Below are 20,124 nucleotides of genomic sequence, written 5' to 3' on the forward strand. Positions count from 1 at the left end.
ATACAATTAAAAGTGTTATCAAAAAATTAATATTTTTTTATTTATGGTGCGCATCTTGAAATTTATAAATTCCAAATCCATAAAATAAAGAGTTTCCCCTGTATGTATGGAAGACAGAAGGTAAATATTTTAATTACATCTCGCTCAGTCGAAATACTCATAAAAACAGAAATGTTTAAGTATAAAAATGTATTCATATTTCCAGTACGATAAAAAAAATATTTACTTTTGTAAAAAAGCAATTGTTCGCATTTTATCTCAACCATAATTGAAAGCAATAAAGAGATAATTGAAGAACAATAGAAAATATTTGGCGTTTATCTTCCTTTTCCCAGAGAAGTCCGGTAAACGTAAAATAAGTTATGGTCGATACGATCAAGTCTAGACGTGAGAGCGTTAATGTTATTTAAGATGGTGTAAAAAGAATACATAATGTCGGGTATTGAATAACCGTTTTTTGATGTTTTGCGGGGTATTTTTGTTGTATTTTAAGGTCTCTTTTTTACCTACAAGACATTTACAATTAACAAACATAAAATACATCAATTCAAAAATACATCATTCATCAATTTTAATTTTTTTTCACATTATTGTGAAAAATTAATGTGTTATTTTTTCATATCCATTGATTAATGAACCGGTTATTGTTCTGGTCCCAAGCTTCCCAAGCTTGGGCTCAAATCATTGGCGTTATAACTAGTTTAGTTTTGCAAATTAATTCACGTCAATCTCTTAAAGTTGCTCAACAATTAGAACAACATATTTTTGTTAACTAATTTTTATATATTTCATTGACGGAAAACTGAAAATATAAGTGACACCAGAGGAATTATTGGTTTTATGGTTAACTAGCTGTACCCTATATGGGTTGGAATGCTAAGTTAACTAAAAAGAAGTTGTAGAGGTTGCCACTGCGTCTGGTTCATCAGACAGCGACGTCATAAACTACGACACTATTATTTCATTGTTTCTCCCTCCTATCTGTCCGATCAGTTTTGTTCTATATTTCCAATGACATTTTAGTAAATCCACATGCGGTAGCAAAAAGACAGAAAACGGATACATATACGAAGTATTGAAATCTTCGTATTCGTAATTAAAACAATCGGAACTAAAAAAGGAACAATAACAATGCATTTTGTAACAACCAGCTCGTGCCCAGATATCGATACCGATAAGGTACACGCGATCAAGATTGTTATTTGTAATCGATAACGATCTACTCGATCGGCTTGCGAGTGATACTTATCTGCCGGCTGGAGGATCCAGTCCGGAAGCGGGGACTTCCGATCGAAATGTTCCCTCGAAGTTTCCCTTTAATCGTCGGTATCGTCGGCCAAAGGTCGACGAGGACGTCCACTCGTTCGAATTACGTGCAAAAAATCATGAATTTCATCGTGTCACCTTTATCGCCATCTGTTTGTCCCCACTTCAGATCAAGACTCAGACATATGTATATAAAATTTCGAAAAAAATCACTGACGCGATTGTGTCGCTGTCGACGAAAAATCTCAGTTGAAAGTATTTTATCAAAATCGAGTTAATATCAGAATCATTAATGTTGAAGCTTATGCTATCTTGTATTTTTAACGATTTAAGGTATACCTATACAAAAACCTTAGTCTTTATAATTTACAAAAGACTAAATGTCTGATATTAACTCGCGTTCCACTATATTGTCACGATTTCCCTAAAAAAATCGATATAGGTCATTTTGTACTGTAACCCTGCCAACCTTCTACCATCAAAAAACCATGTTATTCTAATTTAAAGAAAATTGCAGTTGATAGACCGCTCTTGATTGGTGAAGCATTTGTATATAGTCTACAGTACTATTTTCTCCATTACACTGGTAATATGGAATTCAGTCACAAAGAACGCAAATGGTGACTAGTAAAGTCTGAAGACGCTTTGTTGGAGGCGTTATTGGGCCGTCATTCGTGCCAAATGCAGGGATAGTTCACTCAACCGTGGGAATAATACAACAAGTGATTTCAAACCGTCTCAAGGTCAGGGAAAATTGAAAAAGTATTGAAAAAAGCAATGAAATCTTTCTCGTTCAACAACGCTGTTCAACAAGCATACGCCCAGCCCTTCGTCAGCTTCAACCACTAAACTACCGAAAGCTCATGACATGAGATATATGTTAATACCGTTTATATGCTGAAATCAGCTCAAGAATATCTAATGTGAACCACTTCAACTTAACGAAACCATCAGTATAGAACATTACCATCAATATATGAGATGTAGTTAGGCTGTTTATTGAAATTCAGATGCCCTCAATAAGCTAAAGAGAAATGACAAAAGCAGTTTTCATCACATCAGCATTTCAAAAATCATAAAAATTCACAACTAATTTTTACGCCTTATAAATTTCTTTTGAGTGCTCCAAAAGTTTATATCTTCTCAAAATATATAAACAAATGGTAATACAGTACTTAAAGAAGGCTTATGATGTCACAACTGTTAGTATTTTCTATTAATTTTCAAGTTACAAAAATGTTTTTATTTTGGTGCTCTCAGTTGGCTACCGGGTTGTGAATTTTATTACTGTAGTATTCCGAGTAATGGAGAATGCACTATATGTTAACATATATGCCAACAATGTTCGTTCTATAACATATTAATAAACAAGAACGAATACGGAATGACAGTAAGAATGTTCTTCTAATGTCTTTCGGATAATCAAAAAGGTATGTCAATGAGGGCGATCCAGAAGCGATGGACACAAAGATGATGAAATCACAAGTGTCCGTATCAAACCAAATAAATAAACACCAAAAATCGTATTGAAACATAATACTAGTGTTATCCAGTCTTGATCAGTCTTATTTATGTAGTCTGTCAGTGTTAATCATTCGTACCCTCTTAAGATCAGCTAATAAATAAAAAGTTTTTCTACATTATTTTGGTTTTGAAATGTGACAGCAAAATGACCCATTACACCAGGCTCCCTTGCCCAGAACATGGCCCTTCCCACCCCACTCGCCACACGGGCCACGTTTTGCAGCGATAAATATCGTAAAAATGGGTCTCCGATGACTTCGGCCTTGGGCCGTAAGACCGGTTGTCTGGCGGCGTCGACACGCGAGACCGAAAGAACGGGCGGGCGGTAGCCGCTTCCGTAATTAATGTGCGAAGTTCGGCGGCGGACCGGAGGGGCCTTCGGGTTTCGGCGCGCGATATAATTTATGAACGGCCCCCCACCGCGCCGCCGGGGCTGACCATTGTGAAAGTTGCGGGACGATATCCTGGCCCTCCGCCACAGAGCGATATCCCGTCGACATTAATAAAGTGCGCGGCCGCAATCCGGGAAATTCCCCATCGTTTAACGAAGTTATTGTTTAAATCGTGTCAGTTCGGACGTTTAATTACCACCGTTACCGGCCGGGGGAGGCCTCGTGGGACGCCGTCGACGTGTGCGAGTCGACCCGCGCACCGCTACCCTTTTAATTCCGTTACATATGTTTGCATTAGCGAATCAATTTCGAAGCTGCAACTGCACCAGGCGCTACGGTTACTCAGCAGGCACCGAGGCTCAATAACAAATATATCAAAACATATATTTTTAAGAATGAATTACAGACTTCGCGACTATATATAAGGAAGAAATAACAAAACTAAAGCAACATCAACAAAAGATCATTTGATACTAGCTGATTAACATAGTTCATACAAAGAAAGTGGAGAAGCAAGGACAGAAACCGAACAGCAGTGTCAACAAGAATCACTGAAGAATCAGAATAGAACACAATCAAAACAAAGAAGATAGAAAAAGCATTATATTTTTTTACATTATTTTCTCTCGTTAACATTCGACAATTAACAAGGTTTCAGGTCCTTAAATGTAAATGTGTAGAGAATACAAAACGTCGCCTATTTTCGTTAACGAACACGAAAATCCAATTCAAAAGTCAAAAATTAAAATTTCCGTTAAGTGCAATTTTTTGACCCCACAATTAGGGTATATTGTCGATATAGGCAATTTAAATTCAAGAATATCAACATGTGTTGTTCCATTTAAAAGGATAGAACAAAACAAAACAAACAACACAAACTTTGACAACTTTCCCGATAATTTTTCGTGCATTTATTATGCAAATGGTTTGCAAACCTCATAAGGGCATAACCGTTTTATAAACCGTTTCACACCCCTCGCGCGGGGCCGGAATTCCCAAAACGTTACGCCTTCGCGCGTGAGAAATCGGAAAATTTGTCATTGCTACCGATTTTCCACTATATTCGCAGGTAAAGTTGGCGTTGGAAAGACAAAATAATTAAACGGGTCAATTTAAAATAGCGTGCTCTTGAACTATAGCAATTTATTTTAACCAGTGACCGCCAATTTGTTACTCATCATAATATATATCATATCTATGTAGAAGAAATTATAAGAATAAACCGTATCCACCAGGGTAATAAGCCGATGTGGGAATAAAAATAGTAGACATCACGTCCATATAGGAAGAGTTTATAGTAAACCACGCCCATATGAAAGAAGTCACAGTATATGTACCGCCTATATGGGGATACCACGCCCATATAAGAACTTGTATAAATGAAAGAGTTCACATACATTTACCCTTTAATATTTAACTTAATTTATTAACCATTTATTCATAAAATAATATTTGAAGCATAACTTAATTTATAGAGATTATTCTACAGATTCATTATATTGTACCAGAGTCTGATGAATATATTGATTGATATTAATTAAATTACATTATCACGCCCGTAAAAAAACACGTTCCTTTGTGACTTTTAAATCCTGTAACTTTCTGCGTATTAAGGCAATCGAGAGAAGACAAAATCCTTGCGTCAAAATATAGTCGTCGCATGCGGGAATGAGAAAGTTTCGGTGTATATTCCGAGTCAATTTAACGGCGGCAGACTGAGCATTAATTTATGAAGTTTTGAAACTTTTCAATTTCACCTACGCGGAGTTCCGAAACTTCTGCAGCGAACCGAGATGATGCCTCTAGAATTACGTTGTCGGGGGTCAACTTTAGAGCCGCCATTTTTTATCGAACCTGAATTTAGTGGTAGGTGCAGCGAAATTTAAACTTTAACAAAATTTTTCATTTTAAATAGTATTATTCTTATAAATAGCGTTGGGAACTATCGACTCAGAACAGTCGAAACAGTCGATAGTGACAAAACAGTCGAAACAGTTGATAGTCAAAAAACGATATAAGTATCTTGATGCTTCTTAAAGTATGGTTTATATTTTCCAACGATAGTATAAGCGAAACGTCGATGTACATGTTTCTTCACGTATTAACTTAAAAAAAAAGGAAAAAAATAATTACTGAATACTATCAACATACAATTTATAATTTTATTTTAAATGATCTAGTATTACTTTTATATTTGAATGTTCTGTGGATCTGTAAAAAGGAATGGAATAATATCCCCCAAATGTTTGAACGTATTTTAATATGTTAATTGCTATTTTTCAATAATATACTATAATAATTATAGACAAAACAATAAAACTTAAACAAAACCTAAAAACTAAAGACGTCGAATAACCATAAATACCTGATAAAAATTCCAGTAACCAGATAAACATCTACCTAATCATAGACAAAAGAAAATCTATGACATAATTTAAAATGATCGCACAATAACTACTATAAAGTAAATGCTTTATTTATAATTGAACGGAAATTACAACTTTTAACAAAAATCGAGAGATATTATTGTCACAAAACAGTGGAAAGTATTTTACTATTTATCATTTAACAATTTTAATCTTTTTACTCTATTACAATAAAAATCTTGACAAATATCGTTCCAAAATGCTGCTATATTAATATACAATATATTGTTATTTACAAGCAAACTACCAAACAAGTCATATATTATATATATATCACAGTGACTGAAACAGTCGATAGTCAATTTCAGTCGAAAGTTTCCAACGCTACTTATAAATATAGTTAAAGGCAACATAACAGTTTCCTGTAAATCTTCTGAGTATTTTGATGCTTCTTAAAGCCATTTTCAATTTAAAAATGTAAAACATAATAGACAAATACAATTTATAATTAAGGAGATGGAAATTGATCTAGTTATAAAAATGTTAAAGGCTGCTTTCAGTTCGAAAGTGCGCTTCGAACAATTCAAAGTTCTTGATCCTCGGGTCAGGTCGGAACAAAATCCATTGCCACTAGCCAGGATCTCCGTGAAAATCAATATGCCAGGCGTCAGTGATGATTGTAGAGCAGCGATAGCCTAAACGGGTAATGGAAAACGAAGTAAATAGAGCTGGGAATCGCGAAACAAAGCGGTGAACGGGTCACTCATACGCTTTTGTGTGCGATAATTAACTCTCTCTCTATCTCCCAAATCGTGTAAAATGATTGAGAAATATCAAGTCATTTTTACATCACATATTTTCTGATATAAAATATGGTGATAAATAGTTTCCGGGGAATTTCTCTATTCTCCGTACTTTTTTGTATCTTAAACGGTTAATGATGTACTTAATAGCAACCCGATTATTCTTTAAAAGTAAAAGACTTTTCACTAAATATATGTGTACCGACCGCTACAACCATTTAGGCCACCACTGTTACATCTACATTAAATTCAAAGGTTAGCAGCGCTGATTGATTGATACCATGCGATTCCCGGCTAGAAACGACCATCACGACGACGTCTCTCTCTCCAAACTTGGCGAGAAAACGATATTACACGCTTTAAACAATTTCACAGACGCACACCACGTAATCCCGAACGAACAATTCGGTTTCTGTGCCAAACATTCAAGCCTTCATCAATCCACCAGGCATTAAGAAAAGGTCGAAAAAACTGTAGCCACCTTTTTAGAGATTTCCAAAGCTTTCGATCAACTATGGCACCACGGTCTAATATTTAAAGCAAACCAGCAGACCTAATATCCCTGATAGATTCATACTTGGGCGTTAGGTCATTTCAAGTGAGGATCGGTGACGCAGTCTCCTTTCGAAAACAGATTTCCGCAGGAGTCCCGCAAGGTGCTCCACTAGCCCCTGCCCTTTTCAAGCTTTACATGGCTGATTTCCCACTCCACAAACATTCCCACACAGCATTTTATGCGGATGATACTGCTTTTTTCATAACCGGTCACAGTACCGATGCTATTCGTCACAGAATTCAAGTCCAACTGAACCAGGCGATTGCATGGTACAAATTCTGGCGGCTACAGATACATCTGTGCAAAACTCAGGCTATTCTGTTCCACTACAAGAAGGAGTTCCACGCCTATCGCTTCCAAATCGATAAAGTCGCAATCCCCTGGCTCCAGAAAGCATCAAACCTCGGTCTCCAGTTCGACCGCAGATTCCAATGGTCAGTCCAAATTCAGCACACTATCTGCAAAGGCAAAAGCGTGTATAGTATACTCTTCCCACTCCTCTGCAGAAAAAGCAAACTCCCAATCCCTCAGAAAGCGATTCTGTAAAAAACGCTTGTCCCTCCAGTCTGCCTCTACGGAGCACAGATGTGGTACAGGTATGTCTCTGAGAGACAACTTGAACTACTCCAAGTGTCACTATCTCGACACTTCACTATCCCGGACTAGCTGGTCATCTTGGAATAAGAAAGAGAAGTGTCTCTCTTTTTTCTCTACCCCATCGAACACATGTAGTATGTAACATGAAATAAACAAGTTTTTATTCGATCGGTGTTTTCTGTTCCCGTGCGAATTCCCTCCACAAAAATAGTAGTGAGTGTTCCGATAAACGACCGCGTCGACAGCCACACATTCCGACCGACAAGACGAACATTCCTACATATGTAATCTCGAAACAATTTTCAGGTGCAGAGAATGTCCAGAGATTCGACGAAGACAAATCAGGCAGATAAAACCAAGTTTTTCGTTCGTACATTTTTTTTTTCATAATTATAACAAGAAATACATAGTATAAAGGAAGCAAGGCGCTTCAGAAAATAGTTCGGGTATATGAAGAGGGGGAACATATTGACAACCAGCCTTTAAAACGATCAGAAAATGGCGAGACGAAGCACGAAAACGACCTCATAAATTTAATTATCTCGCATTCGGCTTTTGCTTTCACCCACGACGTCGGACAATCCGCCTGTGATAAATCGTCCGGGGCGACTTTGAAAAATTGCCTCCTTTCATTTTTTTTTCTATTTTTCGCGCGACAGGTGAAGAAATTCTCATCCGGGGGCTCTGGCGGGCCGCGACAAACACGACCAAAGGCGGTTAGATGCAGACCGATTCGTAAAAATAGGATTTCAACTAGTTTTAATGCAGACTGATGCGTTAGTCACGTGTTATGTAATTAATTAAAGTCCATAATTAAGGAAATCGTGCTTTATAGTAGCTTAGGATTATTTAAACCGACATGCCAATAAAAAATGGCAAAATCCCAATAGGTTAGCAGTAAGTGAAATAAATATAAATATGTATACATACATATGTTCACCGTATCTAATCAGAATATGATGAAAAGAAACACTGTTCCTTTAATGACATCAATAGGTTTGAAATAGAAAACAAAACCTGATATTTTAGCTTATAATACCATTAATAACACGTTGTTATTCCTAATACATTAAGATATGGACCTAAATCAAAAAAAAATTTAACAAAAACCATTATTTATTCAACGACTTGCATAAAGCGATAAAAACTGTCTCGGCAGGTGAAAAAATTCCCACCGCGCTATTCCCGATCCTCTCGTTACCCCCGGCTCGGGCGTCTCACCCCGCCGGTCCCTCTTGGGGTTCGTTTATAAAATAAACGTCCCGCAGAGATGCGGGGGTATTATAGTTTTGCCGCAAAGAGCTCCGTTTAATTATCCAGGCCCGGCGTAACTCCTGACCCTTTTTCTTCCGCTAATTTTGTTAATATTCGAATTAATTTCGAATTAGGCAATTTGTCGGCTCTATGACGGGAACGGGGCGGCGCCTCGTTTAATGGAGCGCGTCCGGAAATTTAAATATGACTCAAATGATTCGTTCCGTTTCGATCCCGGGTCATTTAACAAATTCCGCGCCAGACCGTTGTACGTTTAATAGTTACGAGTGTACGCTTTCGAAAATAGGAACACTTTCAAGTTATTTTTAAACCGATGAAAATTAGTTATCTTACACAAGACCAAAGTTTCTAAGCTATAAGACTCACGTAGGAGGAGCTATAACATAGGTCACACCCATATAGTACGTCATACTGGATATTACAAACCACGCCCATATGGGATGGATCTTTTTTGATACCGCAGCTATGTACATATATGTCGTGCATTATTGAATTAGTTCCGTGTTAATTATATTATTTGAACGGTAATAAACAGTTATTTTCGAATGAAAACAATGAAAGACAATGCAATTCCGAAGTAGGAGGAGTTATGTTGTAGGCCACACCCACATGTGACTTATGTGACATGTGACCACGTATTATAAGCCACGCCTATGTGGGTGGGGTCGTAGGTCATACGGCACCAATGTAAGTGACATCTATTAATAAATTAATTATTCATTCATTATATTATTTTTAAAAATGTAATTTTTATAGTTAATCACTGGTACATAATAATTTCATTTTAAAATAATTTTGAAAAGGAAAATAAAACAATATACAATTATTTATCAATATATAAATAATATAATAACAAGCCAAAGTTATAGTTCTTGAAAATTATTCGTTGAAGAATAATGAATTCGTTCTTGAAGAATATCATATATATTCCGGATTTTTTGCGTATAACAACGTGGAAACCCCTCTCCCAATACATTCAATAAAAGCAAGGAATGCAATTCAAATCGATATGCATTAAGCCTGTGCGTATAATATACGAGTATACATTCATGTCTATATTCTGTTAACATTTCATATTGTCCTTCATTTATTATGATTAACACAAAACCTTCGTTATTTAAACTAGGGTAGGTACCCATAAACTAAAATTGAAGCTTATATAACACATATCCTGCATTTTTGACCTCATTTACCCATGCCAGCACACTTGTAGTGTCACTTTTATGTTTTTGTTTTGTTTTAATGCTATGGATTGACTACATGATCAACGATCTGTGATTTGAATGATATAATAAAATAAAGAACACCGATTATCATTATTTATCTATAGTTTTACTTTCGCATGGTCAACTATGCCTAAAATATAATGAATTTGGTTTGGAATTGAATCCAATTTGCAAAATTCTAATAAAAATTTAATGGATACGCCCCTGAATGGAGTGTCCTCAGGTTTCTGTTCATATTAAAAGTGTTATAATAGCTTTTTTCATAATATTCACACATCGATGATTTATCCGTTACTGCCTAGCATTTATGATCAAAATATGAACAGTACAAGAAGAAATAAACCATTAACAACAAAATTCTGAATCTTATAAAAATAGAACTTCTATCAGTACCAAAGTCAAATCCAAAATGACTGTTGTAGTACGTTGGATTCTACCCCTCGATTGCTTGTAAATGGCAACGTCGCAAAATCGGGCGGAAATTACCGAAGTTTGCCGAATACCGGTTGGGATTCTTCAAAATAGAAAAAAGAGAAGCTACTTGGAAAAAAAATTGTATTTTAATATTAACCGTGTTGATTAATACTTAAAAATTAAAACAGAATAAATTCAGAAATTACGTCCTATGTCTAAATGAAGAACGGTCCTATACTGGCGACACGGTTCGTTAAGAGTAACTGGCGCAAAACGGTCTAATAAACTACCCTACTTTTTGTAGACAATTTACTCAATGGTCGTTCTGACAACATTCTAATTAAGACCCTATGGAAGATTAAACGAGGCGATTTGGGGAAAACGAGGAAAGTGACCGTGTCTATAAAATTGACGGGTACAAAATAAATATATTGATCGGGATTTATGGGAATACTTTGTTAGCTGTTCATGAAGCGGATATTCGTACGGATACCGTCGACCAACTAAGTAAACTGATTATAACTTGGTTATATGCACGGAATACTTCGGCGTAACGGCGCCAATTTATATATCCAATATCCCTTTGTACAAGTTGGAAAGTACGTGGCCGGCATGGCTACGACCACGCCGGGCATTTTTGTCGTTTCTCGCACCTCGCCGCCGATGACTGCGGCGCATTAACGCCGAGAGAAGCGCACCGAGGGGGGACATCAGCGGCGCGTCAGCGGAACGCGACTAATTGACCGTGGAGGATTTCCCCCGGGCCGGCTGGGGAACCAACCCTCCCCCGCCCTTGAAGTTTTTTAAAATCGAACCCCCCGACACTTGTTGCCACGTCAGATGGGAGGTAATAAAGTAGAGAGACGAGAATAGATGGAATTTTCCTTATTTCATGTAGAAATTCATATTGACATATAATTTAAATGATTAAAACATACCCAAAGAACATAGGCAATGTGTTTCGGTTTACTCTTCTATTCTTCCTGCTTTACTAACTCTAACTACGACTGAAAGGTATCTTTTGTATCAAAATTGTAATAAGAGTCGACAGCTGGACGCCCTAAAGATTATTTATTCAGATAAAAAGTAACATTTTTGATAATTATCATGTGCAACAAACATTAATGGAAAAGTTAGTTTAGACTGATGCTTAACAAAGAGTATACAACCTTGAGAGCATACAGTAATCTTTACCGAATCCATACATACTCTTGAGCATTTTGAAATATTTCTAAATTTTCTGTATTCCTGTTTCCTCAACATTTCAATGCTTAGTGCCCGCGTTTTGTTGTTTATGAGAGTAGTAGTTAGATAGTATATTCTAATAAAACAGTCAATGTGCGTCATCAACACCATCGAACGTCATTCAGTGTATAAAAATGTAAAATTCCTTTTAAACTCGGAGTATTTTTCTTTCTCATTTCACTAATTAGCATTACTCTAGTTAAACAGAGACAGAATAAAACCTGATGCGGAAGAACATGTAACCAAATCAGTCTATAAAATTCGATTTGTGTTAGTACTGGTGAGTACGGCACCGTTGTCAAATGTCAATGCAAATATAAAATAACTCTCACCTACAAACTATTGTGTATGTCTATATTAACTATAATTGAAGTCCTTGAATAAATATGCATTAGATGTACTGTAATGTTAAAATAAATTATATTTTATAACGTTATATTTGTTTCATTATTTTATTGTGTCAAAATAAACGAGAACTTTGAAGGGCAACGTTGCATTTACATTTTAATGATATGCATTGCCTGTTTTATTGTGGGGCTGTAATCATGTATTAGTTCACCGAAAAAATTAGCAGAAGACAATAAGCGCGTAAGTAAAATGTTATAATTTAGTAACACTATTTTTGATTTATAAGGAACAAACGCCTATTTTTGTCAATATAAAGCACAGAGCAATATGACGTAGATTCGATAAGTGTGAATGCGAAAAGGACTGCCTAAAAGGGTACTGCTGCAAATAAAAAATATGTTTAAATTTATATAATTTCCAGTACTGTATTTCTGAACAAAATATTAATGGTCTAGTGCGTAAACATATTCAAATACAACAAAAAGACAGTATCTTTTTTTTATAAAAGAAAAGCAGCAAACAGCTACAACAGCAAAATTGTTGAAGATTACTGTATGCTACCCTAGAGAGTTTTTGAAAATGTATTTGCCGATATAACTGTTTCCATTAAATTGTATGCCACGCCCATCCATTTGAAACCACGCCTATGTGGGAGGAGTTATATTATATAGCACATTCATTGAACAATGAGTGATGTTTATGAGCCACGTTCACGAGAAATTTTATTATAGTAAAAAGTTACAATTGAAACTAATAAAAAATGTTTTTTGAAAAACAACACGAGCTGGTACAATTATCTTTATTTCGTTTATGAATTCATACTGGCTTACAATCTATAAAAATCAAAATTACAAAAGTTAACGGAATAAAATGTACACGATGAACGCACTCTCTTCTCCTGGTCCTTTTCCTCTTCATCCGCCTCCCACTTTAATAATTGTAACTGCCCCCGTAACCCCACTGATTGTAACCGCTGTAACTTCCCTGGGGATACTGCCAATTCTGATACTGATATTGGTCTCCTAAAACGAAAAAAAAAACGATAGTTACGAGCGAGGGGAGTGTCGCAGGCGTGGTTACCTTGACCGTATTGGGCATAACTGTATTGTCCCTGCTGCGAGCTGGAGTAGGGATACGCCGCAGACTGACTGGACGAACTGCCGTAACTGCACCCATACTGTGCGGCTTGAGAAGTCGACGACGAAGACTTATCTTTGTCCTTCTTACTCGAAGAACTTTCGCTGTAAAAAAGGCATAGGTCCGTCAAAAAGTGTTAATTCCATACGCAAGTCAAATTTTATTACAGTAGGCTAGATAACTATTTTTGAAAAACCACTTCATAACAATTCCACGTATCCACTTAAGACAAAAGTTATTTCTGCCAAAATAATTGATTTGAAAGAAAAATTTACGTTTGCGTGGGTACAGATCTTATTTTGTGTTATAATTAGACATTCTGTAATGTATTGATGGTGTCGAGCCCCCAATGTAATCCCAAACAAGTTGTTTATTTTCGTTCCAAGGAAGAAAAATATTGTAAAGCAAGAACCAGTCAGTGTAGTTTCAAAATCGGTAATTTATTCACAGCAATAATATCATTCTAATGTATTTTTTACTAATTTCAGTGCCTTTAATTATATTTAAAAGTGTAATTAACGTAATATCGATAATGATGATAACAACTGAAGTTAGGCCTCATTTGTTTTGTTTATTATGTACATGAGACCCTAACCATTTTGATCTTTTTTCAGTCACCAAATAATATACAAAATTATATTCAATATCATGCGACTTGTGATTCTTTATTACAGTCATCTAGCCTATTGTACGATAGTGGGGAAAGGCGCAACCAAATTATGTTAAATTTACGTACCTTTTGCTTTCCTTCTTCTTGGGATTCTCCTTGCTCAACTTCACGTATTTCTGATATTGTTCGTAGGCTTGCTGCAACGCCTGGACCTCCGCGCCAAAGTCCTCGAGATACTCCAATTTCCGCTGAGCGAAGAGCACCTTCTGTTCCGCGTCCGCCGCCTCTTTCTCCAGAAACTCGTCAATGATGGCGCACACGTCCTCCTCCTGGACGTCGTCGCGCTGCAGCACCAGATCGATCAGTTGCAGGTACAACCTCGGATTGTTGGGGTCCTTGACGATGGCCGCTTTCAAAGTCTGCGAAAAAAGGGAGGATCGATGATCGTTGGATTAATCCTTAGAGCCGTGCTCATCTAGTACCTCCCGCGCCTTCTCGTAGTCCTTGAGCACTTTGAGACAAAACCGTGCGTACTTAATGGCCACGTTACTCGAAATGATCTTGTTCTTCGAGCTGGTGATGTAGTGCTCAAACAATTGAATGCACTTGTCGAAATCGCCCCTCCGTCGCTCCAAGTTGATCCTGAAACAGACGCGACGTCGTGAGTTGAGACGAGATCCCATCGTGCGCCCGGCCGACCGTACCTTCTGTAAGCCACCTGTAACACGTTAGGCACCTGTTTCTCCAGATTGACCAGTATCTCGGCGGCCCTGCCCGCGTTGCCGTTCGCTTCCTCGAAAATGGCCCACTGTAGATGCAGGTTCGGCTTCTTCAAGTGATGAATGGTGCAGGCGCGTTCGTACACGTCCCGTATCTTCGGCAACATATCGGGGTCCTTAAGGCTCTCCAGATAGTGCACGAACTGAAACAGCGCTCGTAAATGACGAACCGGACCACGGCCGAAATCGAAATACCTTCAGCCAATACTCCTCGTACAGGGCGCAGGCGATCAGGCACCGCTCGAACAGCACTATTGTCCGGACCTGATCCCCGCTCTTGATCTCGAAGTCCAGGTAGTCCTGCCAGTTCTTCAACTGGCATCGTTCCAGTGGTTTCACGTGGAAGTATGGCCTCTTGATCTAGAAACAGACGATACGGCGTCGTCAGTGAACCGAACGAATTTGATCTAAGATGACGTGGATCGACGGAGAAGAGTCAGATGGCCTCTGCGTTTCCTCACCGAAACTGTTAGGGATCGCCCGGTTCAACACCGAACCCGGACGACCATCGCTTATTACATCACGTCATCGGAACATTTACCCCCTTTTCTACCCGTCACCGACCCGAACAAACAACTCACCCCCTCTTCAAAGTTCCAGCGCGCCGTGATGGCCGAAAGAGTGTTCTTGTGAATCTTGCGCCTGATGGACACTATCCTCTCTCGGATAGCCTTGGTCTCCTCGTCCGAACTGGAAGAAAAGGGGGCCCGTTAGGAGAAAAATCGCTGATTCAGTTCACTTACCTGTACAGTTTCGAATCTTCGTCCCCAGGGGGCAAGGACGCATTTTCCACCACGTTCTCCACGTTGCCGTGCTTCAGCATGTTGCGGACTTCCTTGCGCAGCGCTATGAACTCGTCCACGTCGAGCACTTTGTTGGGCGCGTTGGACGAAACGTGTTCCTGGAAACTGTAAAGGAATAGAGCGTGAGTCTCGAGATACGGTCGGGACCTCCGGGAGTCACTCACTTATCGAAATGGACGGTATAGCCTTGCGTGGGAGAGGCAAGCAAACGCTCGTAGATACTGGTTACCCGTTGCAGCCGCTTGCCCTCCGTCTCCCATTTGATGTACGACTCCCACAGCCTGTCCGAACGGAACTCCAGGCCGCACACAGCCACCGCCCTCTCGAACTGAGACCTGAACAAATTAAAATTGAAAACTTCAAAACGTCCGATTTTAAGAAAATGTCTAAACAATCAAGTAAACACTGAAAAGAGTATTTTGAAATACCATATAATAGACAAACTTATGAGCAGCTAAAACTAAAAACTAAGAACCCGAACTAAGTAAATCTAAATAAGAATGAAAATAGAAGTTGCTTTTAAATATAAATTAAACAAGATTTGCTAACGCTTTGACACTCCTCAGATGATAAATTATTAGTAGTAATACACCATATTCAAGCAACATTTTTCAACAGTTCCCACGTGGGACATAAAACAAAGTAGAAAGCAGCAGATAAACAAAAACCATAAAAGGCCAATTAAAGATAAGTTATCTGCAAGGGCGAGATCGAAGGGTAGAATAAATAAGGGAAGAAATCAGCCAGGTTTATTATTTGGATTATTTAGTTTATAGGCCTAAGTTTTGAAAGATCAATGGTTAATTTAATGATTGTAAATACATGCCTTTAATACATATTTCTAAATTGTAAAAAATAAATTACCAAAATTAAATTGTGTTCTTTATTATTTTAAAATACAAAAAAGTATTACTTTATTTATTATTCCATACTTATGTTTATAACATAAATGTAAGAAAAGATCATGTATACTTATATTTGATGTACTTTGCTATAGTGTTCAGTGGTGTAGTAATTTAAGCTTATCAATACTTTGTCGATTACTGAAACGGAAAATAGATTTATTTAAATGCTATTTAAAAAAGATTAGTGAGAGTTGTTGAGATATTTTGCGTATATTTTAATATGTTTTAATATACAGACATTTATTATTTTAATTAATGTTATCTATCAAATACATTTCTGATCTTATATTGAAAATACTGTGAAAACAAGTTTTAGTAACATATCATTTTTAAATAATAGTCTTTACTGTGTTATGAGAGAAACATGATTAACTTAATAAAATGGATTTCAATCACAGGTCATCACGAACTATACAAGGTTATCATATGAGAAAAAACGGAAAATACAAACTTTTTAAACTCAAGCAACCTCTTAACTAACATCCCCCCACTTACCTCACGTATTCGTCGTCGTCTCCCCTGGTCGCTTTCACGTAGGTTAAGTAATGGATCCACAGGTCCACCGACAGAGGAATCGCCTTCAGGCCGCGTTCGAACACCTTTAGAAAAAGCAAAAGGCCCAGAGGGCTTCGGGTTAGATTGGCCGATCGACAGACAAAACAGGGGGAGTGCGAGGGATGCCGCATCGGGCGCGTATCTTTCCTATAGATCCCCCAAAAGAGCCCGCGCGGCGCGCCCATTCCGTAGCGACTCCCACGATATGTTACAATGGAATACGAGCTAACAAAATAACATAATATGCCAAATACACTAAAGCTAGTACAAGAACAACTCAGATCCGGCCTTTTAAAACTTCTCGTTTTAAGAAGCCGGCTTACAAATAGGTATAAATTCGTCCCCCCACATCATTCGGTGTTAGATCTTCTCCCTCGCGCAGATCCACCGCTTTTCCCTGGTCCCTTCACACTGCTTCACTATTTTCAGTAATGAAATAAATATATATGTATATGTCACTTACATCACCAAGTTTAATAATACTGAACTCATACGTCGGAGTCGCTACTCACAAAAATCGCACCAGAATCGAAGTAGGCCGTCTTTATAAAACCCTAACCCGGCCCAGTCGCGCTCCCCACTAGTATAGGTACGTAAATAATCTCCTTACAATATTTCACATATCAGCGCATAACCTAATCCTAAAACACAATATGGCATAGTAAAATACAAGTATGTAAAGTATTTTGGCTTAGCTTTAAAGAATTCTTACATTTTGCCAGCCCAAAGTTTACACAGATCCGGCTCCGACTACAACCGAGAACCAGATTCGTGCTTAATCGGCTCGGTTCGGTTCGGTCTCGGGGCCTGTTGTGCCAATCTTCGTTTCGTTCCATTTCTTACGGGGTCGCTGTAGAAGAATCGGGAGTTGCCTTGACTTTTTGGTAAAAAAAATTATACATGTCCAAAGAAACAGTATTAAAATAAACAATACAGTATCGTGATAATAACAACAGATCGTCACTTAGCCTAGTACAATATGATACACAGAATACAGTAAGTACAATAAATGCAATATTATTACAAACGGAATGGTTAGAGTGTAGGTAACCAGGTCGCCCGTCGACGAGCTGTGGGGTACCAAAAATAATCAGTTCTTAAGCAAGTTCGAATCAACGGCGGGTCTTTCGGTCAGCCTCGGGGTGGAAAAGGCGCGATATTGTTCGGATGGAAAAAATATTAAGCTGAGCGCGTCCGAGAGTGCCTCAAAAGACCCGCGCCGATACAGAAGATGATACTAAAAGAAATTCAAAATGTCTTTATTTCAAGTTAGGTGTAGTATGCTGAAAAAAACCAAATGTGGAAATCTACGTACCTCTTCGCACTTTTTCTTGCTGCCTTTCTTTTTTTCGTAATCAGCATACTTGCGCCAGTAACCGTAGCAATATGGATAATGTGATAAAAATGCGTCGTATGCTTCTCTCGCCGCCTCTGTGTCGTGCTAGATATGGGAAAATGGGTAAGAAGGAGGAAACTCCATCAATCACTGAACTTTTGCACTTGTTTCATAAAAATAAGTTATGTTTACTCCATGAAAATTCAACATAACCAAATAAATATCAACATTGGAAAATAATCTTGATGTCACCACCAATTGCATTTCAAATTCACTATGCTAACTATATCAATCCAAACTACCATGAAAACCAGAAATACATAAAAACAAACCTCAACAATGTAATTATTTTATTAGAACATCCAGAGCAAAAATTCAGATTAAATTTACATAAACTATATATAATAAATGGCAGTACCTCTTGATCGACGTATTGTAACAGATATGTCCATCCAGTAAAATCGGTTGGATCATCATTTACAGCTTTCCAGTACTTATCCAGCTCTGGCAACTTTTTTGGTTTCGATGATTTTCCATGATCACTACCTACATTCACAAAATTATATAAAAAACGAGAGAGAAAGACACCCGGACTAACCTTCTTTCTCTTTCTCTTCCTTCTCTTCTTTGACTTTCTTTGGTGCGGACTCATTTTCCGACGTAGGTGATGTTGGATCATAGTCCCCTTCTGAACATTTTCTCTTGACGCTAGTTTTTTGTTTCTCGCCCTCCTCATCGTCGGGTTCCTTCTTTGATGTTGGTAGTTCATCCTCTGACACCACCTGAAAACCACTCTTTATCCCAAAAATACTAGTCATTAATTCACAAAATACCTCAGTGTCTGCAGGTAATTCAGCCCTTTTGGGACCAGGAAGCTCTTCGTCTGACACCTCCTCTGTCTCTGGTACTTTTGCTACAGGCACACCAGGTAACTCCTCATCCGAGATATTTTCTGCTCCAGGATCACCATTAATATCGGGTTCCTTATCTGTTTTATCCTCTTCCACAGTATCCATGGTCACTTCTTCAGTCTCCTCCTCTTCTGTAGGGGGCATTTCAATTTCCGCACAATCCATATTTATATTACTGGTTTCCTCATCTTTATGGATTTCCTCTTCTTTATGGACTTCCTCAATTTCCTCAGTGTTGGTCTCAAGGGCCCCATTCTCTTGTTTCTCTATATTATCCTCTTCAGCTTCATTACTAGGTTCAGTGTCATTATGTTTATCTGTTTCGATAGTATCTCCATTTTCCACAGGCTCTTTTTGGCATTCCAAAACTTCCTCCTCAACTGGTAAAACCTAAAAATATTTGATTTAAATGAAAATATACCAGAAATTTGGTAACACCTACAGGTGTGATATTCTCCTTTGTTTCCTCTAAAATATCTGTATTTTCACTTGCTTCACTTTTCACTGTAGTTTCCTCCTGTATCTCCTCCAATTTTGCCTATAGAATAAGGAACATTTAATAATAAAGAGATAACAATTTTATCTGATATACTTTTTTTGCTAAAGATTTGTCATTTTGTTCTCCTTGTTCAGTTTCTTCATCATCTGTAACTTCCACTTCCATCATGACGACCTTCTTCCGGGTTTTGCGCCCAGTTTGTTTGGACGGTGATTTCGCTTTTACCGGAGTTTTCACTGATCTTCCGGACCTGGTTTTCCTAACTAAAAGAAAATCAAAACAAGAACAATAAATTTTGAACCGGTAATAAAACATACCACCAACTACTTCTTCTGCGTCTGACATATCGATTACTTATACGAATATTACGATAATATATATGTTTTGTATAATATTGACCAAAATGTTCAGCTGTACCACGTCCTTTTCTTATTAAAATGCCATAAAATAACGAGACACACTTATGGCGAAATACAATATGGCCGCTGGCTTGGTAAATAAACTTAGGGCTTTATTTTTTATTGGTTGTACTGATATTTACAAAAATTTAAAGATTATGGTTTCAATGACCATTTAA

General features: G+C 37.7%; 1 protein-coding gene across 2 annotated transcripts; it reads right to left on the reverse strand.

The window, feature by feature from the left end:
• Positions 1-12,796: 12,796 nt before the first annotated feature.
• Positions 12,797-20,046, reverse strand: Prp39 (pre-mRNA processing factor 39). Of its 2 annotated transcripts, none has more exons than XM_076410863.1 (17): positions 19,865-20,046; positions 19,641-19,810; positions 19,491-19,586; positions 18,971-19,438; positions 18,736-18,919; positions 18,556-18,683; positions 18,117-18,242; positions 16,742-16,845; positions 15,506-15,676; positions 15,288-15,446; positions 15,120-15,228; positions 14,734-14,898; positions 14,464-14,681; positions 14,242-14,401; positions 13,886-14,178; positions 13,093-13,253; positions 12,797-13,034 (listed from the first exon to the last, which is right to left on the reverse strand). In XM_076410863.1, the coding sequence occupies exons 1-17, from the start codon at positions 19,890-19,892 to the stop codon at positions 12,943-12,945; spliced, it is 2,832 nt and encodes a 943-aa protein (XP_076266978.1). In that variant the 5' UTR covers positions 19,893-20,046; the 3' UTR covers positions 12,797-12,942. The 2 variants fall into 2 exon arrangements, with proteins under 2 accessions (XP_076266978.1, XP_076266977.1); XM_076410862.1 differs by having other exon boundaries at positions 15,282-15,446.
• Positions 20,047-20,124: the final 78 nt, after the last annotated feature.

Source organism: Rhynchophorus ferrugineus, unplaced genomic scaffold (assembly GCF_030347505.1).
Source record: "Rhynchophorus ferrugineus isolate W39M unplaced genomic scaffold, kcgeb_rfMv2 rfM8, whole genome shotgun sequence".
NCBI lineage: Eukaryota > Metazoa > Arthropoda > Insecta > Coleoptera > Curculionidae > Rhynchophorus > Rhynchophorus ferrugineus.

Excerpts from the sequence above, each read along its gene's own strand:
- Prp39 (XM_076410862.1), bottom strand. The coding sequence starts at position 19,892 with ATGTCAGACGCAGAAGAAGTAGTTGGTG. Across the intron at positions 18,684-18,735 it reads GGAAGAGAAAGAGAAAGAAG|GTAGTGATCATGGAAAATCA; the intron begins GTTAGTCCGGGT and ends TTGTGAATGTAG. Across the intron at positions 15,447-15,505 it reads TATACCGTCCATTTCGATAA|TTTCCAGGAACACGTTTCGT; the intron begins GTGAGTGACTCC and ends ATTCCTTTACAG.